Source organism: Carassius auratus, chromosome 20 (genome assembly GCF_003368295.1).
Source record: "Carassius auratus strain Wakin chromosome 20, ASM336829v1, whole genome shotgun sequence".
Taxonomy (NCBI): domain Eukaryota; kingdom Metazoa; phylum Chordata; class Actinopteri; order Cypriniformes; family Cyprinidae; genus Carassius; species Carassius auratus.
This window is the reverse complement of record NC_039262.1, coordinates 12,211,055-12,234,360: the sequence shown is the minus strand read 5'-3', so window position 1 is coordinate 12,234,360 and position 23,306 is coordinate 12,211,055. Positions and strand designations below refer to the sequence as shown.

General features: G+C 38.6%; 1 protein-coding gene across 1 annotated transcript in view; it reads left to right on the top strand.

The window, feature by feature from the left end:
- The window catches only part of syne1a (spectrin repeat containing, nuclear envelope 1a), a 111,894-nt gene that overhangs the window by 31,774 nt on the left and 56,814 nt on the right, over positions 1 to 23,306 (top strand). Inside the window, 24 exon segments of the mRNA XM_026291110.1 lie at positions 2,282 to 2,464; positions 2,557 to 2,658; positions 2,776 to 2,979; positions 3,202 to 3,409; positions 4,595 to 4,707; positions 4,932 to 5,137; positions 6,365 to 6,526; positions 6,668 to 6,941; positions 7,239 to 7,411; positions 7,993 to 8,302; positions 8,405 to 8,569; positions 10,764 to 11,123; positions 12,265 to 12,401; positions 13,738 to 13,915; positions 15,632 to 15,814; positions 16,338 to 16,481; positions 17,512 to 17,667; positions 18,627 to 18,791; positions 18,942 to 19,114; positions 19,226 to 19,379; positions 19,549 to 19,692; positions 20,719 to 20,883; positions 20,988 to 21,305; positions 21,405 to 21,560. Of these exon segments, the coding sequence (XP_026146895.1) occupies positions 2,282 to 2,464; positions 2,557 to 2,658; positions 2,776 to 2,979; positions 3,202 to 3,409; positions 4,595 to 4,707; positions 4,932 to 5,137; positions 6,365 to 6,526; positions 6,668 to 6,941; positions 7,239 to 7,411; positions 7,993 to 8,302; positions 8,405 to 8,569; positions 10,764 to 11,123; positions 12,265 to 12,401; positions 13,738 to 13,915; positions 15,632 to 15,814; positions 16,338 to 16,481; positions 17,512 to 17,667; positions 18,627 to 18,791; positions 18,942 to 19,114; positions 19,226 to 19,379; positions 19,549 to 19,692; positions 20,719 to 20,883; positions 20,988 to 21,305; positions 21,405 to 21,560 (4,533 nt within the window).

Sequence of the window (23,306 nt, the reverse complement as noted above, 5' to 3'; positions counted from 1 at the left end):
GAGTGCATTAAATGCCTTTTATTAGACATCATTTGGCATGCTTGGTTTAGTCTGCATCACTTTATGAAATAACTTGAGGCAGGGATGTATCAAATCATTTCCTATCGTCAAACATGTAAATATGCTCATTTGAAAGCTTGAATTGGTCATTAAGAATGATTGCTTCTGCAAATGATTGTGAAACACGTTAATGAGAACATTGAGAATAGGCACCCAATGTGATATGGAAGCTAGTTAAAATCATTATGTATTTTTATTTTCTATCAGTTTTGTTCTTGCAAAACTTCATTTCTAAATTTTCTATATTTAAAATTAAAATATTTTTTTTTATTGTTTGTCATACAGATATTGTGTTTTTGATACTGGCCAGAATAGCAGTATCAATGCATCCTTTATTATTTATCATTTATTTATTTTCTATATGATACAAAAAAACAACAAATAAAAATAACAATTCAGATAAAATTTAAGTATTGAAAAGAAAGAAATAAAGAAAGTAAAGAGAGAGAGAGAGAGAGAGTTAATGCACTAAAATGTACAAACGTAGTCAAAAACATGATACAGAAAACAAATAACAATTCAGAGAAAAGGGTGGTATTGATGGAAAGAAAGAAAGAATGAAAAAGAAAGAAAGAAAGAAACATAAAATACTAAAATCTACAAATACAGTCGTTGGTATATGTACTAAGTACAAAGAAAATTCTATACATATATGGCCTGGATGGTGATGTACAGTAGAATATAAATATATGCATCCTGTCTGCAGGCCCGTAGCCAGCTATGAGGTCACCGAAGTAAATTTTTCATGTTCGAAAATAACATTTGTTCTCTGATTGACTAATTTGCTGCTAAACTCTTCATATAAATGTCTGCATGTATAATTCAGAATGTTTAGCGTCTGTGGTATGAAAATTATTGCTGCGTGACGCTGCCAAAGTGAACGAGTCTTCAGAGTTGTGAGCTAGAGTGCGAGACGCGGCCAGATATTAAAAGCATTTTTTGAATTGTTTTTCCACTTAATTTGACACTTAAGAAAGTTAATAAAGTAGGAAGTTGCGGTTTAGGGTCAGCGATAACTTTATCTTATCTAATTTCCAAAATATTTGAAATAACTTCAGTTTATTTTATTTATTTATAGGTTTTTGTTTATTTTAATAGCAATATCTGGCAACATTGCATCGCCGGCATTAGTCTGGCAGTGGTCAAAAAAGGAAGCAGCTATTTACACTAAGTGCAAATAGCTATAGATGTTAAAATAGAAGGATTTTCTGCTGTTCATACTACTTATTGCAAATAGTGGCAATTATCTGCACCTCAGTATTGTAGTACATTATAAAACAGTATGCAATAATAACTTACTGAGTGTAAATTTTCATTTTAATTCAAATTATTAAATGGATGCCACCTTATTGGGACAATAAAGCCCTCCTTACACGTACCCCTTACCCTACCCTAATACTTTATTTTGTTACTTTTTAATCATTTTCATTTTTATTGAATATAAAATATTTTTTAATTTCTGAAAATTTGGCAAAAGGCGGATTCGAACCTGGGTCGATCACGTCAAAATATTTATGACACAATATGTATGACACAAGTTAGTGTAAATAGACACTGCGATCAAAAAAGTCCATGGACAGGGTATTGCTGACAAGATATGACATTCGTTAAGGGAAAAAATAAAATAAGATTATATTACCTTTCAGAAACGTTATCAACGCTATCAAAACGCTGTCTAACACTAGTGCAGAGATCTGTAGAACAAGTAACCTAGGGTACAGAGTGAAATGAAATACACAAACACTAGCCATTAAGAAGTCTATGCTATTCAGTAGTAGTTAAACTTTCAAAAAACATGCTATAAACATTCATAAGAGCACTAGACAAAGTTATCAGCTATATAATGGTTATAAATAAAAACAATAACAACATGTATGGTTGTATGAATAATAAACAACTGATAAAATTATCCACCCCATAAATATAGGAAAGTATTAATAAACTTTGATGCAATAAATAGGGTATGATTTAAAAATTAGCATCCCTCCAAAACATCTACATTTCTGTCTCTTTTAAGTGTTAGTGTATATAATTAGTTGTATTCAGCAGTTATTATAGCACAGTTCTATAATAAGGGGGTTATAATAAAAAAACCCTGGACCTCACTAATTTTCAAAGCCTGGCTACGGCCATGCTTGTGTGTGTCTACTCTTTCAAATGTTCTTCTTATTATTTACACCATATTATGTGTATGATGCACTTATAGTTGGTTGTTGTGCAGATTTCTGAAAGGATGGATGCAGACATCGGTCTTTACACTCGCTCTCTTGAGCTGTGGAATGACATTAATAAAATGGCCAATGACATTGAGTGTTGGAGTGCCATCTCTGTCGGTGAGCTCAGTGAGGGAGCTGCCAGTCTTCTCTCTGCTCACGACATGGAAGGACACCTCTCTGAGTTCAAGGTGAGATATATTTAGCCAATGCAAATTTAACATAACATGACAAAATACCAAATTATGGTAAAATACGAACCAGAATTGATGTGTTTGCACAGCTGGAGTTAGATAATAAGGAAGATGAACTTAAGAACTTGCAGACAAAGATGACACAGCTACAGGAACTGATGAAAACCCAGCACATACACACTGAACTGCAGGTAATCATCAGCCGTGGTTGTGACAAGTGCTGTTTCATCATCTAGAATGTAAAGAGGTTAAAAACACTGCAATTCATGGCCGCTGGTAAACATAGCTCGTGTTCTTGCTCTTTTGAGGTGATGGCTGCAGATCTGAGGAAGCAGATTTCCCATGCTGCAGAGGTGTATGAACAGACCAAAGGCATGTATGAAGACTTCAAGTCCCAGAGGCAGCAGCTTCAAGACCTAATTTCCCAGATTTCAGAGCAGCTGAAGACCTCAGAGGACTCACTGTCAGTGTTTTCATCATCCGCTGACCCAGAGAATTTTGTTAAGATCAAGGTTAGTGAATTGGCTGAATTTTATTTAAATACAGAGGCAGAGTTCTGCTAAGTAGATTAAGCTAGACTGGTATACACAGTACAAGTCAAATATTATGATGAAATTCCCAATGATTTATCCAGCCAACCAATCATTTCAAGTGGGGGCCTTCCATGCTTTTTATTACCATGTAACATTCAATTAAAAATGATACACCGTGTCTTTTTCTCCCTGTTCTGTCAGGAGGTTGAGAGGTCACAAAAGCAATTAGAGGTGAGTCTGGATGTAGCAAGTGAGTCTCTCCGAGCACTGTGTAGAACGTATCCCACTCAGCACCTGACTCTGTTGGGTGATGCTGTCTCGCACCTGGTCAAGTGGAATGAGGAAGTGACACAACGCCGCAGCCAGATCTTGGGGTCTCTTCAGGACGCTCTTCTGCAGCGCTTCAATGGTGAGTGTAACAGTTAATAATATTAAATTAATGAATAGAACGGTTCGGGTAACTCTTTAGTATAGGGACCGATTCTCAGTTGCTTATTAGTACAGCTATTATTAACATATTGGCATATTCTACATCCTTTATCATACCCAAAACCTAAACTTAACAACTATCTTACTAATTATTAATTGGCAGCAAATTAGGAGTTTATTGAAGCAAAATCCATAGTTAATGGTTTGTTAATGGTGAGACACGTGTTACTGCATCCCATACGACTCAAAATAATGAACCACAAAGTTAACAAAATGATTCACTCCACTGTGTTGAACGAGAGCGCTTCTCTCCTGTCTTCACATGCTATAGGAAACTTTCTATTTCCCATGATTTGTCTGTATGTGTATTCAGAGCCAGTGAGCAGTACTTTCATAATAATAAAAAACTGCGTTAGCGCATGATAAAATAATTAATCAAGTAATGTGTTAACGCGAAAATAACGGGTTAACCTGCCCAGCCCTAATTTTAATGTATTTTAAAATATAATTTACAGTATTCCTGTAATGCCAATGCTGAATTTTAATGACTTGAGTTGTCTTCAGTGTAAAATGATCCTTCAGAAATCATTCTAATATGCAAATATTAATATTTACAAATATTAATAATACCAATATTTGGTGCAAAAACAAATACACCTATTTTTGGGAACCATTTTTTTTTTATTAATTGAAAATACAAAAGAACAACATTTACAGTATTTACTCTCATTTCTGATCAATTTGGTGTGCATTTGATGAAAAATGTCATTAATTTATAAAAAGAAAATACTGACCCCAAACTTTTGAACAATAGTGTAGGCTACTTGTCAGTAACAAGACTATAGATTGGATTTTAAAGGCTCTTACTATTAAAATGGCTCATGAATAGTTCATAATAGATATTTTATTTATTTACGTTTGATTGAAATGATCCCACACGACACTTCCTAAAAACATGACTGCCACACACCTGTGCCTCAGATGCTGCCTCTCCCACTGACATTATGACTGCTCCTGGTGGAATTGGTTGAGGCTGGTTACTAAGACAACAGAGAGCTGTTCCATCCATACACACCTACACAGTCCATCTGTCCGCATGCAGCAACAGCTCACATACACTTCTTCTTATGAACTGTCATTCTCTTTCTGTCTTTCCTTCTGCTAGAGAAAGCACATGCTTTTCACTGTTGGCTGTCTGAGTTGAGGGCTGGAATTGAGGACTGCTTTGAGCAAACAGGAGATGCTGTTGCCATTTCAGCCAAGCAACAAAAGCTCAAGGTAGTGTCATACAACAAATGACTCAGCCATGTAATAAAACATTGCACCAGAGCATAGCAATAAGGCAACTACCAATCAGTAGGGAAACAATGATTTCAGACCTCCAACTAATAAGGGATTATTCCATATTTAAAATCTGGGATTAGGAGCCATTTAACATTATTAATAACAATGGTTCATTCTGTCCCTCAAGTAATAGGATTCATTTATCCCCTCATATTTAGACTGCAGTAGAGGAAGTCATGGAGGGTGAGGAGCGCTTGGCCCGTGTTTGTGAGGATGGAGAGAGACTCCTATTGCACCTCAGCAAATGTGGGACTGGAAGCATTCAGGAGCAACTGGACTCTTGTCAATATGCCTTGGATTCATTTGTCATGGATTGCCGACAGCGCATACGGGCCTTGGAAGAAAGTGCCAACCTATTAAATGGGTAAACTGTGCTCCCTGAGCCTACGATCTAAGCTCAGACATATTCATTATATCTTGACTATTTACAAAATGTCAAGACAAATAACATCATACACAAGAGGGTGGAGACTTAAGAGTATGGACAATAAAAATATTGTACCATTTACCATTGATCAGTGTAATTTAGCAGGGATTTCTATAGAAAATAATAGTGTAGTTTCCCTATGCAAATTTCATGTCCGATTCAAGTTTGCTGAACCTTGACACAAAATGTTTCTGCTATGGCCAATAGCTAACCTATTGTTTTGCCTGAGTCCTCTGTGTGAGAGGAGATATGTAACTAGGAAATATTTATTTTTTTGTAGTGTAGTTTTATGTTTGCCAGTTTTATATATAATTATATATATAATTTATAATTTAAAAAAAAAGTACATTTTGTCTTGATTATTCCTGTATTTCACACAGAAGCAGTAAATGTGACTGCATCTTGAGAGTTAAAGTTAGAAATTGCTTGTCACATTCATCATTTGAAGTGTTTTCAGTTTCCTGTTATTAAATCAACCAGGCAGGAATGTTTTCTGGGTGAGTCAAAGCACAGAATTCATCAAATTCTTTGCTATTTTTTGCTTTTTTTCCTACCTAAATAATGTAACTGCCTTGAGGCCGATGTAATCTAGGAACTTGCTATTGTTATTTAAAGTGTATTATAAAAGGAAACAGGATGTAAAATGTGATTAAGGTGAAATTATATATATATATATATATATATATATATATATATATATATATATATATATATATATATATATATATATATATATATAAAATAAAATAAAATTATAAAAACAATACACCCAAGACAAAAATTTTCTGTTAAAATTTAAGTAAGATTAAACAAATTGAAAAGAAGAAACACCTGCAGTATTTATTACCACCTGTGCAAATGGCAAGAAACTATAACATCTGCTCAAGTCAAAATAGTGAAATCATTTTAAATTCCCCCATGTTCACCTAATTATGATATTGCGACAAAGAACTAATACGATTTGCATCTTTTCAATTTATTTTAGACCAGTGGTCTAAATGATCTTGTCCCAGATAATAATGAAAGGATCTCCTATCTGCAGCCTATAATGTGGTACAATGTGACAATGTCCTCTTTATCCATCCATGTACTATACTGTGAATGGAAATGAAATCAGATTTGATAGTATTTTAAGGTAAATCAAGTGTACTTGTTCTTATTAAGGTATGAAACGCGTGTGGTGGAGATGAGCGACTGGCTGAAACAGCTGGAGGTGAGGCTGAAGACAGATGCTCCTCTGAGGGGTGAGAGTCAGTCTGCAGCCCCCGACTGCTCAGGAGAACTGAGAAGAGTGGAGGAAATCCACAGAGAGCTGTTGATGAGGAGGTACATATGGACAGGCTGTCTGCATGTGTGTGAGAAGAATGTTCCAGATATAAGTGATCTTTTTTGTGTGTGCGTGTATGTGCATATGCTTGTGTATCCATCACGGACAAATCTGTGCTGCCTTTATCTTTTAATTCACAGGGCGTCTCTTGAGCGTCTGTGTCAGTCCTCGCTCACAATAACAGAGAGAGGATCTAGATCAGAGAATGGTGTGGCAGCAGAGTTGCTCTCAAACCACCAGGTTTTGCTGCAGGAGGCCAGGAGTCGAGTCCGTAGCCTGCAGGAGTACCAGACATTTGAGGAAGCACTAAAGGCGGTGGAAACCTGGCTGGAGGATGTTGAGAGGAAGTTAGAGAAACTGGAGAGCACGGAGGGGAATAAAAAGGAGGTGGAAGAGAAACTTGAGCGAGCACAGGTACATGCAGAAAAATTTTAGGAAACAACAACTGGAAAATCCACACATTTTGTGATGTAGGGACAGAGTTTTTTGAAGAAAAGACATCATTTTTGTATAAGATCATAAAAATAGAATTAGCATTAGCATTAGCATGAATTTTTTGGCCATTTTTGTCCTGTCACCCATGAAATATGGTTTACATGTAACCCTCAACTGACATTTCCCCAATACTTTTTAAAGGGAAGTCATATTTTTAGAATGGCTGGCCTGTATCTGTACAGTAGCTGTAACTTGTGTTTGTTTCCTCTCATCCAGGATATCCTGCTTATGAAGGGAGAGGGCGAGGTAAAACTCAATATGGCGGCTGGGAAGGCAGAGCTGGCCATCAAGAGCAGTGGAGAAGTGGAACGAGGAGTGATTTGCTCGAAACTTCAGGAAGTTGAAGACGCATGGGCGGCACTGCTTTTGAGAGCTATGAGCTGCCACAGGTAACCTGTTGGTAACTTGTTAAATGACCATCATTGCAGAAGTTTAGGTCAATTGACAGTTGCATTTAAATGAAAATAATGGAAACATCAGTAGTAATATAATTACCAGGGCCATTAAGGTATTTTTGGTCAAGAGTGATAAGAGTGGGAGCATAGTGGTTTGTTTTTAAATTGGTAAGTGTGCTTGACAGCATGTACCAGGCACCTGCGCTTTTATTCAATTAAACTCATCATCACTATGGTAACCAAGTTATTATCTGGCTCTATCAGTTTCAATTTACACCAAGGGTGTAATGATGGAGCTGTTTTTTTTAATTATCTTGCTTAATAATTCGGTCATGGTTTGATAATGGGGTTCTTGCTGCTGAATTGGAAAATTGTCTGTCTGTCTGTCTGTCTATCTATCATTCTCGTTCTATCATTCTGTTTATCGTTCTATCTTTCTGTTGCTCTATTTAGTATTCTATCTTGCTAAATATACTGAATAATATATATTGTAAAAATTGCATGAATAAAAAAATCCAATTTTCTTTTAAAAGGTCACATCTCTCTCTTCCTCTTATCTGTCCTTTGTGTTTTAGTCGATTGGAATGGACGGTCAATCAGTGGGATTTGTTTGTGGAGTCTCGTGCACAGCTGCAGAGATGGCTGGAGGGAGTAGGGCTGGAGGTTAAAGGTCCTCTTGAGCCCCAGCTTGGACTCAGGGAGAAACGAAAGCAGTTGGAGAGACTGCGCTTGCTGTCATCAGATGTGGAGGACCACCAGGGAGCTCTGTGTTATCTGGAGGAGAGTGCGGCTGAACTTTACAAACGCACCGGTGACCCCGTCTTTAAGGAGGAAGAAATGGTTCTCCTCAGGGCACAGTTTGAGGATGTCAAAGCTGCAGCAGAGGTGAAGTATTGTTCATGTTTAGAGGATAGTCGGAGTGTAATAGTTATCTACGGTGTTTATGTCCAAATTTAAATGAGTTAATTAATATTTGATCTAATTTAGGAGAGAGTCAGGTTGTCAGAGGACGTTGTTCTCGAACATAAGAAGTACATGGAAACAATCAGGGAGCTCACTGATTGGCTAATGGTGGTAGGGGAGGAGCTTCAGCAATGCTCTGACCCATCCGGTGACTCTCCAGCCTTAAGTCGGAAGTTGACTGAAGTTCGGGTAAGATAATTAAATTTAAGATTATTTGAAAAATTATCCTAAAACTTTTTACTTTTTTCTTTAGAACTATAAAATATAGCATAGCATGTCATACCACTGAACATGTTATTTTGTCTCAGACTCATTTGCATTATGTTTAATGAAATCCACTTTTGTATAAGATAAGCATGCTATTTAAACACATTTCATTCCATTTTCATAATTCCACAAAGCTTTTAGACATTTATTAAACATTCCATTTTTTGTGAACAAGCTTGTCTTCTCTCGAAGGGTTTTTCAACAACCTCTGTGGAAAAGGATAGAAAGAACCTGCCAATTGTTTTTTACTCATTTACAAACATCATCTTTCACTGTGAATGGTGTGAAATGAAAAGAACAAATACATTCTTGGAAGCAGATGAGATGGTGTGAGACTGCATGTCAAATTATGTGAGACACTGATGATATGAATGCATAATTGCATTTCATCTGCACATATGATTATGTTAGTGTGAGTGTATAAATAGAGAGATATTCGAAAACTGAATTCCCCGAAATAGAGAAATTAGTCAAAAGTACAGTACAGTTCACAAAGAAATACAGAACGTTAAAAGAATCTACAAAAACGTAATACCCAGAATAAACAAAAATAACTGTGTGTACTTAAAGGTTTAAATTGAGCATTTGTTTGTTAAACTGTGTGTATGTGTGTGGTCGAATGTTTGTACATTAATGTGAGTAGGGCAAAAGAACTGTGCGCTTCATTCCAAGGTCAGAGTTTCTGTACTACATGCACACACAGGACTACAAATCAATGGATGCAGATTGTTAGATTTTGCTATTGTTATGGATCTGCAATATTTCTGTGCTGATTAGCTCATTATGCCGTCTGCTTATCTCCATAACACTTTGTGTGCGTGTTTGATGAGAAAGAAAATCTCCATAACACAGGGTGTGTGTTTGATGAGAAAGAAAATGAGAGAAAAGTACCAGAGGCACTGAGAGAGCAATAAGAGGCGTTAAGGAAGGGGGGAAATTGGTGGGAAATTTCTATGCTGTTTGCACATTTCTCCCTGGATAATCAATGGCAGTCAGGAGAGAGTGGTAGATGTGATAAAGGATAATAAGACTACACAGCAGCACTTTAAATAAATTATATTCAAATAAGTGCTTCCATCTCTTTAGCTTTAAAGCTGTAGTTTATTTTTAGGGATCATCACCTTAAAATTCCTACAATGGACATGAAGGTTTTTTGAACAAGCATTTTTTTTGTGTGTGTGGAAAGCTGTTATGCCTGAAATAAATGTGTTATCTTTGCTTTCTATTTTTTATAATCTATCTTAACATTTTTGTATGGTTAATGACTAAAATAAATAAAAAATGAATATGTGATGCTGGAGCATAAAGCCAGTCGTAAGTAGTATTTGTTGCAATAGCCAACAATACATATGGGTCAAAATTATTGTATTTTCTTTTATGCCAAAAATCATTAGATAAGTAAAGATCATTTACAATGAAGATATTGTATACATTTCCTATCGTAAATATATAAAAACTTTATTTTTGATTAGTAATATGCATTGTGTTGCATTTTTAAAGGTGATTTTTTTTCACCCTCAGATTCCAGATGATGTACTAAATTTTTTACATTTTGACTGGTTTTGTGGTCCTAGGTCACATATATTTGGATTTCCTATTGAACGTCTAAATTAATATTTTATACTGTAATCTTCTTGATCTTTTTTAATTTTACACTTTTTTTGAAACTGCAACTTTCTTACTCTGCGCTGCTATTGTATTTAATTTGACTGACATTTAATTTAATTTATTAATAACCATTTATAAATTAAACATTTAATTGCAAAAAAATAATATTTAAAAATGTATTTTACATTGGATAATACCTACTCATTGCTGAATGAATGTAATTCTAATTGCTTAGACTAAGTAAACAAGTAGATATTCATGTAGGAAAATGATGGTAATTGAGATGGATTAAAAAAGAGGGAGGTGGCGGAAAGGAGAGTTTCTCCTCTGAAGCGTGAGGAACAGATCCAATGTGAGAGTTTTTAGCGCGCTTGAACAGTCAGTCAGCCTCACTGCTGTGAGAATCACGAGCGGCAGCGGCAGTACTCGGATAACAAGCAGCCACCGATGCCGCAGTTTCCGTAGCAACTTTACCCTCCCTCCCTCTCTCCCTCCCTCCCTGCTTCAGGAGCTGCTGGAGCGCGGCGCGTGCGAGGGGCGCGAGCGGCTGCGGCGCGTGCGGCTGAGCGTGGAGAGAGCCGGAAGGCACACGGCGGCTGCGGGCTGCGAGCTGATGGATGGAGAAGTGGCGGCGCTGGCGCGAGCGCTGCACCAGTGGGAGGGAGCATCACTACGCGCTCGCGACGCCCTCGAGACCGCCGTGGCCGCGGCGACAGAGGCCGAGCGGGAGCAGACACGGCTGACAGCGCAGTTGGAGGGAGAAATGGAGAAGCTGGAGGGCCAGCTGAAGGAGTGGAGCGAGGGACTGAGCAGCGCCGAGCGGAGGAATAGCGGAGCTGCGGCGGTGGAGGGATGGACGGTCGCCAAGGTAATTGAGAGAGATGAAGAGGGAAGGGGGAGTGTATAAGGTAAATGCTGTTTAATTACAGTGGATATTATGTAAGCTCTCACACGTACTGTTTGGAAAGTCACAGTTTGGTGAAGGATTTTATCATTTTGTAACAACACACTCATTTACAAGGTTATAGGCAGAAAATAGGCTAACATTTAGCCTTTATAGTACAGAGCATCTCTTTTTTCCCTTTCCTCTCTTGTTTATCTGTTTTTGTTATATGTCTGGATCTTTCTAATAAACTACATTGAGTCCTAATATGTTTTCCTGCTGCTGAGGTTGTTTATACTTCCATCTGCTTCTTACTGCTCAGATAATTGAAAAAGGATTGCAGATTTTTCCTACTCCTTTACTTCGGTTTTTCCTCAAGTCCCTCAGTGTTTCCTTATTTTTTTTTTGTTTGGTACTTTCTCTCATTCCGTGTTTCCTGTGTCCGGACTTGTTTGTGTTACACGCTCGTTTGCGCGGCTCAAGCTCCTCAACATCTGACAGCTGACTCCCAACGGGAGAGTGAAGAGGAGAGGAGGCGGGGAAGAAGGAGGGGAGAATGTGAAAGGGAGGGAGAGAGAAAGAGTGGGAACGCAAACGAGGGAACATGTCAAAGGCGAGGGAGAGTGAATGAGAGCTGCCAAAGAGTGTGAAAGAGAGGGAGAACCACAGCAAGCGAAGTGGAAGACAGGGAGGAGTGAGAGAAGGAAGAGGAGGAGAGAGATTGAGGGAGGAAGTGTTCTATAGGGGGAAGTCAGGGAAGCATTTCCCTCTTGTTTTTAAAGAGAGGGTCAGGGGGAGGGTGGAAACACAGAGAGAGAGAGAGATAGAGAGAGAGAGAGAGAGAGAGGCACCGCTTTGGCTCTGTATAATCTCAGGCATGTTCGGAGAAGTGGGAAGGCTTCCTGGACTGGAAGAACAGAAATGCTTTTGTAAGAAGCCCTGTCTTGAAGTTGAATAGAGCTGTGTGTCAATGCTCAACTGCGTGTGTGTGTGTGTGTGTGTGTGTGTGTGTGTGTGTGTGTGTGTGTGTGTGTGTGTGCACAACTGTGCATGAAGAAGCATCAAACCGATAAATTTGATTTTAAATGTTATTGACACTCACCACTGCTTTGTGTGTTTTCATCAGGGTGTTCTGGAGGGGCTTCAGACAGCTGAAGTTATGGAGGAGAAGCTGAAGGCGCAGCTCAATGAGCTGTGTGGGTTTTCCAGTGATCTAGGTCTGCAGTCGGACAGAGTCAGCGCTCTCATCAAGCTACACAACAGGTGAGTGTGCCGCTGACATGAACATGTTTTTGAAGTCAAATGGTCACCACCTGGTTTAATTTAGCTGTCCATTCCATGGAAGCTTGTTTAGCCTTTGTAGACAAGTAGAAGATGGATTTTTCTTACAGAGTATCCCAAAAATGTCTCCACTGCTTATGGCATGTGGTTGGTTTAATTGTTAATCGACCTTAAAGATTTTGGATCTTGTAAAGACTGTATGTTGACGAGCAGGGAACATATTAAAAATAAGAAGTAAATAATTTATAATAATGTATAGCTAAAAAAATAATTGATTCAAATTAAAAAAATATAAAATGCTATTTATTAATCTAATAATTCATATTATTTTATATTTATTTAATTTAATCATTTCTTAAAAAGTAACATGGTTGTTTTTAGTTTTGAAAATATACTATGAAATTAGAAAAACAATTATATGTATTATAAATTATATATTCATTTTATACATATACATAGATTAATACATATAATTTTAATAAAAAAAAATGAAGCCTAAATTAGGTGAAAATGTACTAAAGACATTAATTCAACACTTTTATTTGCAGTGTTTATTGACCTTAAAGATTTTGTAAAAACAGTGTTTAAAAACCTAAGTGTGTTTAAAACCTTTTTAAAATAATAATATTAATAATAAAGCAAAAATAATTAATACAACTATCGTTGAAAATAAATGCAAGAATAGTATTATAAATAAATAGATAAATGAATTAAAAAAAGAATTATTACAAAAATATTGTTGTTTGTTTTGAAAATGTAAAAAAACACTTTTATTTTTATATATATATTCATTCATTCATTCATTCCTTAATATTTCATTGTTTGTTTTGTATGTTAAATACACATGCTGTATTTAATTAACGGAATACATTTACACATACAGTATAAATTTAGTGCACTGAGGTGAAGGAAAGGTTGTGATATATTGCACCTCAAAGTGCTGCATCTAAAGTGAGCGTTTCAGCTGAGAGCACCTGTCATGACAGCAGGCTTTGCCTCGTTAGCATGCTTTTCAGGTATAGCAGCAAAAAACATGCTTATCTTCCCTCCACTGCCCACTTCAACCTCATCCGCATTCGTGTGTGTGAGTGTGTATCTGTGTGCAGACATGCTACTGTATATTTGTGTGGGCACTGTGCAGGTTCTGCTGCGTTTTCACTTTCTGATACCCAAACTCTCCCTCTGAGAGAGCCTGTCATTGAAACAGATGTCTGCTCACCTTGCGCTATCAGCCCCCCTACACTAACCCATTTTAACCCCCATCCCCCCTTTTCACCCTTTCCTTTTCTAAAACTGCTCTGTGCATCTTCCTCCCTAGCCTAAGTCTACGAGCCTCCCGGGAATGTCAGAATAAGGAGAAGCTGCTGGAACAACGCTTCCGTTCTTCTCTGCATGACTTCCGGCAGTGGATGGTCAATGCCAACATCTCAACTGCCAAATGCTTTGACTCCCCTCATAGCATCCAGGATGCCTCCATCGCTCTCCAGCAGATCCAGGTGAGAGAGTGGAATGGTTGTGGACAGTACTCTGTCCAGGAGGGCTCATCCTAACTGGGCAAATTTCAAGATTCCTGGAACACATCCATAGCCAGGCCACAGCAGGTTGTCTGTATTCCTGTCAAGTAAAAGTAGCCAGATTTTGATAAAGTGATAGCCCATTCTCAGGTCCCATGGGCCAGTTTATGAGGCCACCATTCAGCCAAAGATGTGCCAGACTGGTCTATTTATGACTTCAATTAGCACGGTAGAAAACCCATGAGAGAGCATGGAAAATGCACAGTAATGATGTATAGCTATGATGAAAGAGACATAGTTAGACCTGGACGGAAATCACCTGAGAGTTCTGCAGATTACCTAAAATAGATTTCTTTAATATTTTGGCTTTTTATTTCTATCTTTTCATAATAGTGTCATTGTCAGTGGTTCCCAAAAATGGGTCACTGGTCTGTTCTGTTAAAAAATAATGGAAATAATCAAAATTTACCATATTAGCTTAAAAGGGAGGAGAAAACACTTGTATCTTTTGTAATAGACATCAAAATCTTCAGGGTCTGTGTGCCTGATGGATTTTATTTTTTTTGTTTTGTTTTGTCAACCTGTTCACGTTACATCAGAAATACTGTCTCATTTAAATAAGGAACATTCATCTTTATATTTTCTTGTTACTATTTTATTTTGTTACAATTTGTTTTGTTTTCTTAAAATGTATTGAATTTTTTACTTCTTACAATTTATTTATTCATTTTGAGCAGTTACAGTTTGAGGTGTAATTTGTTTTATAATTTTATTTTATTTAAAATGTATATTTAATGCAATGTGGTGACAAATTTTTAAAAAGAAAAAGAAAGGATAATATATTTACTCTCTGTCTCTTTTTTATGGACATAGAAGACTTACTGTAACAGTCCAATCAGTATTTTGCTACAGATTCCTCTGTCACAGTTAGCTAGACACATTAGGCAGATGCCAACATGTACAGGTTACATGACATGTCCTCACCAACCAAGATACCAACCAAAATACAAGTTCACTTGCAATGAGGGTAAACATTATTTGTTTTGACCACAGTGTGTGGTTATTGTGGAAATTTTTTAGTTGCTGAGACCATAAAACCATTAAAATTCAATTTTTACGCTTATTTTGGCACTGTAGTCGGTCGCCATTTGCCGTCCAGTGAAAAATATGGGTCCTCAAGCAAAACCAGTTCAACCTCTTTTTAGCATTTGTCTCCATACATAAATTCATTCCACAGAATACTGCACATATTTTCTCCACAATCAGCAGAGAAAAAAAAGCACAGATCAGCACAGACTCTGTGTGCTCCTAGATGTAGCATGGATAACAATAAAAAGGGGGATATATGAAGAAAGATGCAGAACAGGGTTACCGAGAAGGAAAGATGGAAACAACGCTCCTCATTTTTTATTTACCATCAAATACATTTCAAATGTGGAACAATGTTTCCGCATGGCTTACTGCCCTGAACCACCAACACAGCGGCAGACATGCTTTGGGTCATACATAATTGCATCTGTACCGTTAGAGTGGAGAAGGACAGAAAAAAGACGGGACGTGCACGCCTCACAGATGGTGAGAGATCCCTGCTGGGTGGCTGTCAATGTCTGGACGTGACTCATTGCACTTGCTGCCCTCTGCTCTGTGATAGTCTACTTGTGTCTGTGTGGCTGACGTCTTGCTCATTCTGCTCCACAGGAGTTCAAAAGTGACGAGGAGCAGGGCCAGACCAGACTGAATGCTGTCCTGACCTATGGAGAGCAGCTTAGTAGCGTGATGCCTGCCGACAGAGTGCAGGCGATCAGGACCAAAGTAAATGCAGCCAAAGATGACTGGAAGAGCCTGATGGACAGCTTACTGAGAAGAGAGACGGCCTTACAGGTAGAACTGCATAGAGAGAACTGCAACATTCGTTTCTGCGTATTTTATGTATAATGTTTTTTATTTTATTTTAGTAGTAGAGAAAGCTTAGTAGAGTTTGAGTGAATTTTTTAAAGACATCTCTGCATATTACTATTTTATTTTTAATACCCGCTCACATTAAATTTTTAATAAGTAAAAGTGTCTGCAAATTTAATTTAATTTGTAACACTTTAGTGTAGGGAACAGTTCTCAATATTAACTATTTGTTTATTAGCATGCCTATTATTGACATATTGGCTTATAAAGCTCATATTCTGCATTACCATATTCTACATCCCTAATCCAACCCAATACCTAAATTTCACAACTGTTAATAAGCAACAAATTAGGAGTTTATTGAGGCAAAAGTCATAGTTAATCATTTGTTATTAGAGAGAATTTGACCTTAAAATAAAGTGTGAATATTTTATTTATTTAATTCTAAATTAAAAACCATATACAGCTTAAGGAACATGTAACGTCTCTGAACATGTTCTTTTAGGTCTTGCAGTCTCAGATGCAGGACTTTGAGGCAAGTGTGGAACCCCTTCAAGACTGGCTGAACAGGTCTGAGATCAGTGTGCAGGAGAGCAGCGCTCGCCTCCATGACCTGCCCGCCAAAAGACTAGAGCTCTCCAAACTTCAGGTAAACCAAGATAACCTTACTGATTTATTTATACTTATTCATAAGAGCTTTGATCTGCCAGAATTAAATCAATCACTTCTATTAAGATTCTCGTCCTCACTGACTCTACCTTGAAAATCAGTGTAATGTAATTTGTTGACAGAAGAACATTTGATTTATGACTAATTGGTTATGCATTGAACATTTGGAGATTATTAAAAACACATTTTTCTTCTTTTCGAGTCCTTTGAACACAATCTAGCTGTTTAAACATGTAATTAAATGATCAGATGAAATCAGCTATAACTGTGGCAGTGGATTTTTCAGTACTTAAGCTCAATTAAATGAGTTGAACAGAAGTAGGATCTGCTGGAGATAATGAAATAAACCATGTCTGTCAATGATGATTCCGCTGAGTCAAGCTTTTTGCCACATTTGAGGATTAAGCTGACATGCAATTAATTTCTCACTCTCCAACTGCTCTCAAAGAACAAAACCTCCAATGAACAATTTGACAATAACATGAATGTAGAATAGAGGTGGTAAAGATAAACATTTCTATTTTTGCCTTATCACAAGATCTTTCATCTCTATTTTTGTATTGCTTTGTCGCCTGCTGGTCCCTTTTGTCTGCTCTGTTGGCAATTACATTTCCAACAGTGTATCTGTACAGTGTGTGGATGTCCTCTGAGTGATTATCCATCCCCTCCCATCTCCCCTTCCCCTGCTTTTACCCACTTTCCCTCTTAATCCCTTTATCCCCAGAGTGCACCCAACATGATAGACTCTATTATCATGAACTGTGTCTGCCTAACTGACAATTTCACAGTCTGCTCTTTTTCCATCTAGAGAAAAGAAGAAATTTGCTTGTGGTGGTCTTTTGTGCCATAATGTATTAAGTGTGTTTAGTAAAAGTTTTTTGTTGTTTGGAGAACGGGACTTGTCCATCTCAGAGGATGTGTTCAAAAGCTCATGTTGGCTATTAGTGTGGTTTTTCATGGCATGAACATTCGTCATTATCCTTGTGTGACCCCTGATTGCACACCCTCAGACGCTGCTGGAAGAGATGCGCTCCAGAGAGTCTGAACTGGCAGAGCTGAGAGGGCGAGCACATGGCCTCTGGGAGGGTCAGGGTGCTGGGAAGAGCTTTGTGCATCAGGTCTGCCAGCTAGCTGCATGCTACTTGGCCTTGAGCAATCTGATTAAGGTAACCTCCTTTACCTTTCTGTTTACCTCATCAGTCCTGTGTTTGCCCTTTCATTGTTACCACTGATTGTGATTAAAGTTGAGCTCATTATTAATGACCTGTTGAGATCTGTCAGGAGAGTTACTATATGCTTTACATTTTTCATTGTTTATTTAACTCTAAGTAACAGGTTTAGTTTGAATCTGGGAGACTGTGTAAAGGTTTTTTATATAAAATGCTAATTGAAAGTGGTGAGTTTCTATTGATATGCTTTTATTTCGGAGAAAGTCATCTGTTGCATTTGTGCGTTTCTTTTCTCACTAGTTCGGATGAATTACATTTGTTTCTATTTTCTTGACTGATTGTGTACATTGTCTATAATTTAAAATTTAGCAGACAGAATGGTGATTTTTTTTTTTTTACATTTAAAAAAAAATCTTCAAAAGCGATTGTAAAGTAATAAATGTTGCAATAGAATTTCTCTAGTTAAATAAATGCTGTTCTTTTAAACTTTCAGTTTATCATAGAATCCTGATGAAAAATGTATCATGGTTTTCACAAAAATATTAATATATATTAAATATTAAAATATAGAAAACAGTTTTTTTTACAGTTTATTGAATTTTGTACTCTATTTTTATTAAAAAATCTGACCAACTCCAAACTTTTGAAAAAGCACAGTATAAAAATCTTTTGACATTTGCTAAAAAACGTAATATTAACCAAAAATAATAAATGTTATTAAAAAAGCGAGAATTAAATCACTCCAAAAGGTAATCTAAATTTAAAATTAGGAAATATGCACAATTTAAATATCCAACTGTTAGATAACAATAATTGAATGATTTGAAGAATTGAATAAAGGATTTTTGTAATATTGTATCATTAATGTGCATATTTAATGAGACCTGTGTAAAAAATAGATTTCATTTGTCCAGTCTTTTACTCTAGTCTTGACTTCTCTCACCCACTTTCTGCAGGAGAAAGTATCAAGGGTAGAACGAGTTGTGGGGGAGCATCAGCTATTTTCACAGGGCCTTCAGGAACTTCAGAACTGGGTTTCAGAGTCCCAAAAGGTCCTCAAGACCTGCAGCTGCCCCACATCTGACAAGAGTGTGCTTATCACCAGAATGGGCCAGCTTGAGGTACATTGTCATTTAGTATACACATTTTACTGTTTTACAGGTGTTGCTAAATCATAAGGACAACCTTCAAGGGTTTTGGCACTCATAAATTAGTTTGTACGTTTCATTTGTACATGTTGAGTGTAAAACAGGATTTCTAATTGATTGCAGACTTTACTGGCCGCTTGTCAGGGAAGAGAAATCCAACTAAAGATGCTCATCACCAGAGGGGAGTCTGTCCAGAGGAACACCTCGGCCGAGGGTGTACCAGTGGTTCGCAAGCAGATCCAGGACCTCAAAGACTCCTGGGAATCACTCTTGTCAACATCCATACAGTGCAAAAGGTCAGAAAAGTCCTGTCTATCACTTTTCTTTATCTTTATTTCCTCAGATGCGTGTTCATCAAGTGTCTGAGTGGAAGTAGTAGTTGTCTCGTTTATGTGTTGAATTTACAGCCAGCTGGAAGGTGCCTTGTCACACTGGACCAGTTACCAGGAAGATGTCTGTCAGTTTGAGTGCTGGATGGAGCGAGTAGAAGAGAGCCTCGGAAACTCCGACAAACACTACGCAGAAATGAGGGACAAGACAGCCAATCTAGGCCGTGCTAAAGTAATTCATACATTTCATGTGCATACTTGCACAAGGATATATAATGTGATTATAATACCATCATTTTATACTGGATTTGTTATTTAGATAACAGTTGTTTATTCTTACAGTTCTGTTAAAAATTGAAATCTCAAAGTATTAATCACTTTTATTGCTATGCTCTGTACAGCTCCTCTATGAGGAAGTTCTTAGCCACTCTAGCCCTTTAGAGACCATTGCAACTAAGGGTTCCAACATGACTGAACATACAGCCACCCAACAGGAGATCCAGAAGCTCAGTGAGAGATATACAGCCATTAAAGATAAAGCCAAGGTAAGCCAAAGATGTCATGACTGTAGGCAGCAGACCAGTGTTTACATTTGTTTTGAGTGGTCAAGAAGAATTATTCAGCACAAACTACGTAATATGATGAAACCTACCAGTGGTTATAGAGTGCAACAGTAGAGTCTTGCCGACAGGGGAAATTGATTTTTAACAATAACATAAATATTTAAAGACAGACAGCTTTGAAGTTGCTGAGCAATGTTTTTAAAGAAGCCATAAATCAGTATGATTTACACTTCATTTTTAAAAATAAAAAAAATGTAATAACCAAATTTCCAGTGAAGAGCTACACCAAATATTACCCTGAAAAAAACATTCAGCAATCAGAGAAGTTTTTGTTACCATGGAAACAGAATAGCCAAAGAGCTATGCCAAGCTGCAACCTCCCGCTCTCTCCCGTGAAGCCAACAAGGTAAAGTAATTCATCGACCAATGACCAACTTTACAGCAGGAAAAAACATGGTTACATACTGGTTCAAAAAATTAGTTTGATATATATAGCTAATTTTTCCCCTCATGACTACTGTGAGGGGGGGATTTTTTTTTTATAACTTAGCCGTTTAAATTATATTAAGCCTAAAAGTTCTGCAATGACTTTCCGCTGAATGAATTTCCGCTGCTGTGACCGTCGTCGAGCTAGGTGGGCGTGGCTTCAGCAACCAATTTTGATTATCCGTGAGGGATGCATGGTGACGCACTGCCAAGATGGCGACGGCTGGCTCCGCCTACTTTTGATTCTCTAACGCTCTTAGGAAACCTCTGGGTGTCGTCACGGACACTATGTCCATGATTTTTATACAGTCTATGAGCTAAGCAGTGACCTTCCAGGATTGCACATGAAAATTGTATATGGATCTAGTGCATGGGGTTTGTGGCTCAAAACTCTTTATTTAAGTTTTTTATCTCTGTGGGAAAAAGAATTGGTAAAATGCTTCTGGAACCAAGCAGCAGCTAAGTTTGTACTTATTGTGGTATTATTATAATTTGAAATAATATACTCTGCTGGTGTTTCAGGCTGCTGTCAGTAAGGCAGAAGAATTGGTTCTGCTCCATCAAGAGTATCAGCGTGGGCTTCACATGTTTGAAGACTGGCTGGAACAGGAGCAGAACAGTTTGGCCCACCTCTCACCCCTGGATGAAGATGTAAATGCTCTGGAAAACACGTTAAAAGAACTGCAGGTTAATATAACGTGATTTTTTTATGGCTTTAATATTATAGGATAGAAATATTCTGCACTACCTAATTTTTACTTTTTGTTCTTTCTGTCTAAAAACATATCTAGATGCTCCAGTCTCATTGCCCTAAGGGACATAACTTGCTCAGCTCCGTTCTTGCCAGTCGGGAAAGAGTCATTCCATGGGGTGCCCCTCAAATTGAGGATCGGGCTCTGGAAACTGCACAGACGGAATGGCAGGGCTACCAAGACCGACTCGGCGAGACCAAACTCCAGGTAGAGCAGGCTCTCGCAAGGGTTCAGAAACTAGAAGGTGTTTTCCAAAGCTTAGACCAGTGGCTGGTTGACATAGAGCTCAAGGTTAAGGTGAGAAGCCACCGTCGCTCTGATGTCACTGCAAAAGAGGCACAGCTTCAACACCTTAAGGTATGATGCATTATACATCTGCCTGATAGTTTCAGATTTATAGTACTATGGTTTCATGTAGATATGTATCGATCTTTTCCCATCATTCCCTTATTTCAGAGGTGGCAGATTGAGGCTGCTCAACGTCAGGCCGAGGTGGAAGGCCTTAGTACTCTTGCACAGCAAGTCGTCGAGGATGCTCATGTCAGTGGTCGGATCAGTACCAGGGTTACCCAGCTCACTGCCCGCTACCATGCCTTGCTATTACAGATACAGGCAAGTCAGCTTTGTACATTTACAACTTTGATGTACTTGATTATTTCAGGAAAGTATGCAGCAGCATTCAGTAAGCTGCCTTTTACTACTTTTTCACAAATAATGTGCATAAAACAATAATTTTATAAATGTTATAATTTTCTATCACTATTTTTATCTGTTTGAATTGTCCTGTTGATTATAGAGACGCATGCCATTCATATTCATATTGCAGGTTCTTGGATTTTTCTTTTAATTCTGCTCACAGTGTGAAAAATACAATTGACGCTGTGGTTTTACAATCTGGGTGCCTTATTTTCCATGGATCGAACAATATCCCACTAATTATTCCTCTGATTTACGCTGGGGGGCTCAGTTTTCTCCCCAAATCCTCACTCAATCTCTTTCCCAGTGCTATTGTTAACTCCAATTTTTTTTATTGAAATAAAGCTCAAATAAAATAAATTATAAAAGTAAATTTAAAAAACTTAAATGAATATTAAAAATGTTGTCTTGGCAACTAAACTAACTGAAATAAAATAAGTTTCAACAGCAATATTAAATTACTAAAACTGATAGGGGAAGGACCGAATAAGAAAACACAGAAACAGAAATGGGCAAAACACGACACAGAACAGCCCCGAATCCTGACATATCGCCCCCCTCCCGGAAGGTAGAGCACCCGCGAGGGGGCCGACAGACAGAGTCCAGGGAGGAGACGATGGAGGGAGGAGCCAGCGAGGTGCCAGGAGGGGCTTGGAGTAGGAGGAGACCAGCTGGACCCAGGACACAGCCATAATGTCAACCCACGGTGGAGCCGACGAAGGAAAAGCCATGGAGTTGGAATTGCCTCCTACTCCAGGGGGCCGACCAATGGTGTCGGAGCAGGTGAAAGAGGAGCCTGAGGCGAATATGGGCAGCCGATGAGCCAGGGTGACGGGGAGGATTTGGAGGTCCTAGGCGAAGCAGATGGTGCCGGCGACCAATGCAAAGGTGTGGGAGGCTATGGTGGAGCCGAAGCGACAGAGTACTGAGGAGGAGCTGAGGGGATAAAGGAGCCTGATGGAGCTGAAGGGACGAAGGAACGAGGCAAAGCCAGAGGAGTGGAGTCTCAAGGCGCAGGATGGTCGATGCCAGACCAAGGCGGAGCTGGAGGGATGAGGGAGCCTGGCGGAGCTAGTGGACTGCTAGACCACAGCGGAGAGGAGGAAACTAGGAGCCATGGTGGAGCCGTCGGGTCCATGGGCAGAGGCAGAGTCCGGGGCTTAGAGGCTGGAGGCGGAGTCAAGGGAAACTGCAGCCATGGTGATGCTGGAGGATGGCAGTCACACGAAGCTTGCACCACATAGTTTGTGGGATAAGGGCAAGAAGAGGGGCTGCCAGATGACAGCAGAGGAGGAGGCAGGAGAGGTTGGGAGGTTGGGCATTTATGAGCCTCCAGGGCTTCAGGCCAGAAATTTGGTAACGGGAGCCCTCTTCTCTTCATATTGGCACTTTCGCCGCGCCATACTCTGCTCACCCTCAACCGTGGTGCTAAGGGCAGAGGTCCTCTGTCCGTGACTTTCTCCCACGTAGTGGGCTCTGTAGCAGGCTCTTGCACCTGGACTTATGTTATGGCCTCCGGCTCCATGGTGATCCTCAGCTCTATTGCTTTCTTTGGCGATGGCTCTGCGGTTGCGGCAGGCTCTGGCTCTCCATCAGTGGTGGGCTCGGGCTGATGATGAGCGCAGCTGGGTGATGGTTGACTGGGCTCTGGGTCTGGAGTGT